The sequence below is a fragment of the Sinocyclocheilus grahami genome, unplaced genomic scaffold (genome assembly GCF_001515645.1).
Source record: "Sinocyclocheilus grahami isolate Dianchi unplaced genomic scaffold, SAMN03320097.WGS_v1.1 scaffold1545.1, whole genome shotgun sequence".
In the NCBI taxonomy this organism is placed as follows: Eukaryota; Metazoa; Chordata; class Actinopteri; order Cypriniformes; family Cyprinidae; genus Sinocyclocheilus; species Sinocyclocheilus grahami.
The window spans coordinates 344,616-345,343 of NW_015506724.1; the positions used below are offsets into that span (position 1 = coordinate 344,616).

Genomic DNA, 728 nt, shown 5'->3' on the forward strand with positions numbered 1-728 from the left:
ATACTCTAATGAGAGTTAGTTGACATGTAGTTGCAAAGTTACTTAATGATTTTCAAAATAAAGTGTAACCAAAGTTGTTCTTGAAGGGTGAAGGCCCAGGATCTTTGCATATTCATAACTACTGTTAAATATGCTAACATATACATTTGAGTTGAACTACTGAACAGAGTTGCATCTGTATAAATGAATAAACCAAGCGAAATCAAAAAGAAACATGATTGTGGATGTTAATGAGCAGCGGGTACTAGTGAAGTGCCTCTATGCGTATGACAGTAAGAACAGTATAAATCATTAGAAACTATATTATATCTGGCATTCCAGTAGGTTGCACTTACCATGCAGCTCGGTCATATTCTCCCCAGATGCGCACAAACTCATCCAGATGGTGAGGTCCGAGAATAGATGAGTCTCGGGTCAAATACTCAAAGTTGTCCATAATCACAGCCACGAACAGATTCAGCATCTTAGGAAAAATAAAGTGGCAATATTCTGGATGTGGTCCAAGTGCACAAATTTCATTAATATAATATAAGAGGGATAGTCCACTCAAAAATGATAATTCTGTCATTAAATACTCGCCCTCATGTCGTTCAAAGTATTCGACGAGAATACTTTTTATGACTGATGCGGAAAAGAGAAGAAGTCGTTGTTTTTGTTTTCTCTGCGCACATAAAGTTTTCTCATAGCTTCATAAAATTACGGTTGAACCACTGATGTCGCATGGACTA

The 728-nt window shown here is 37.0% G+C and overlaps 1 protein-coding gene across 1 annotated transcript in view; it reads right to left on the bottom strand.

Annotated features, from left to right (window-relative positions):
* The window catches only part of LOC107571058 (voltage-dependent R-type calcium channel subunit alpha-1E-like), a 10,217-nt gene extending 9,754 nt beyond the window's left edge, over nt 1-463 (bottom strand). The window contains exon 1 of the mRNA XM_016257336.1: nt 336-463. Within this exon, the coding sequence (XP_016112822.1) occupies nt 336-463 (128 nt within the window). The remainder of the gene's footprint in view (nt 1-335) is intronic.
* Between the last annotated feature and the right edge of the window lie 265 nt (nt 464-728).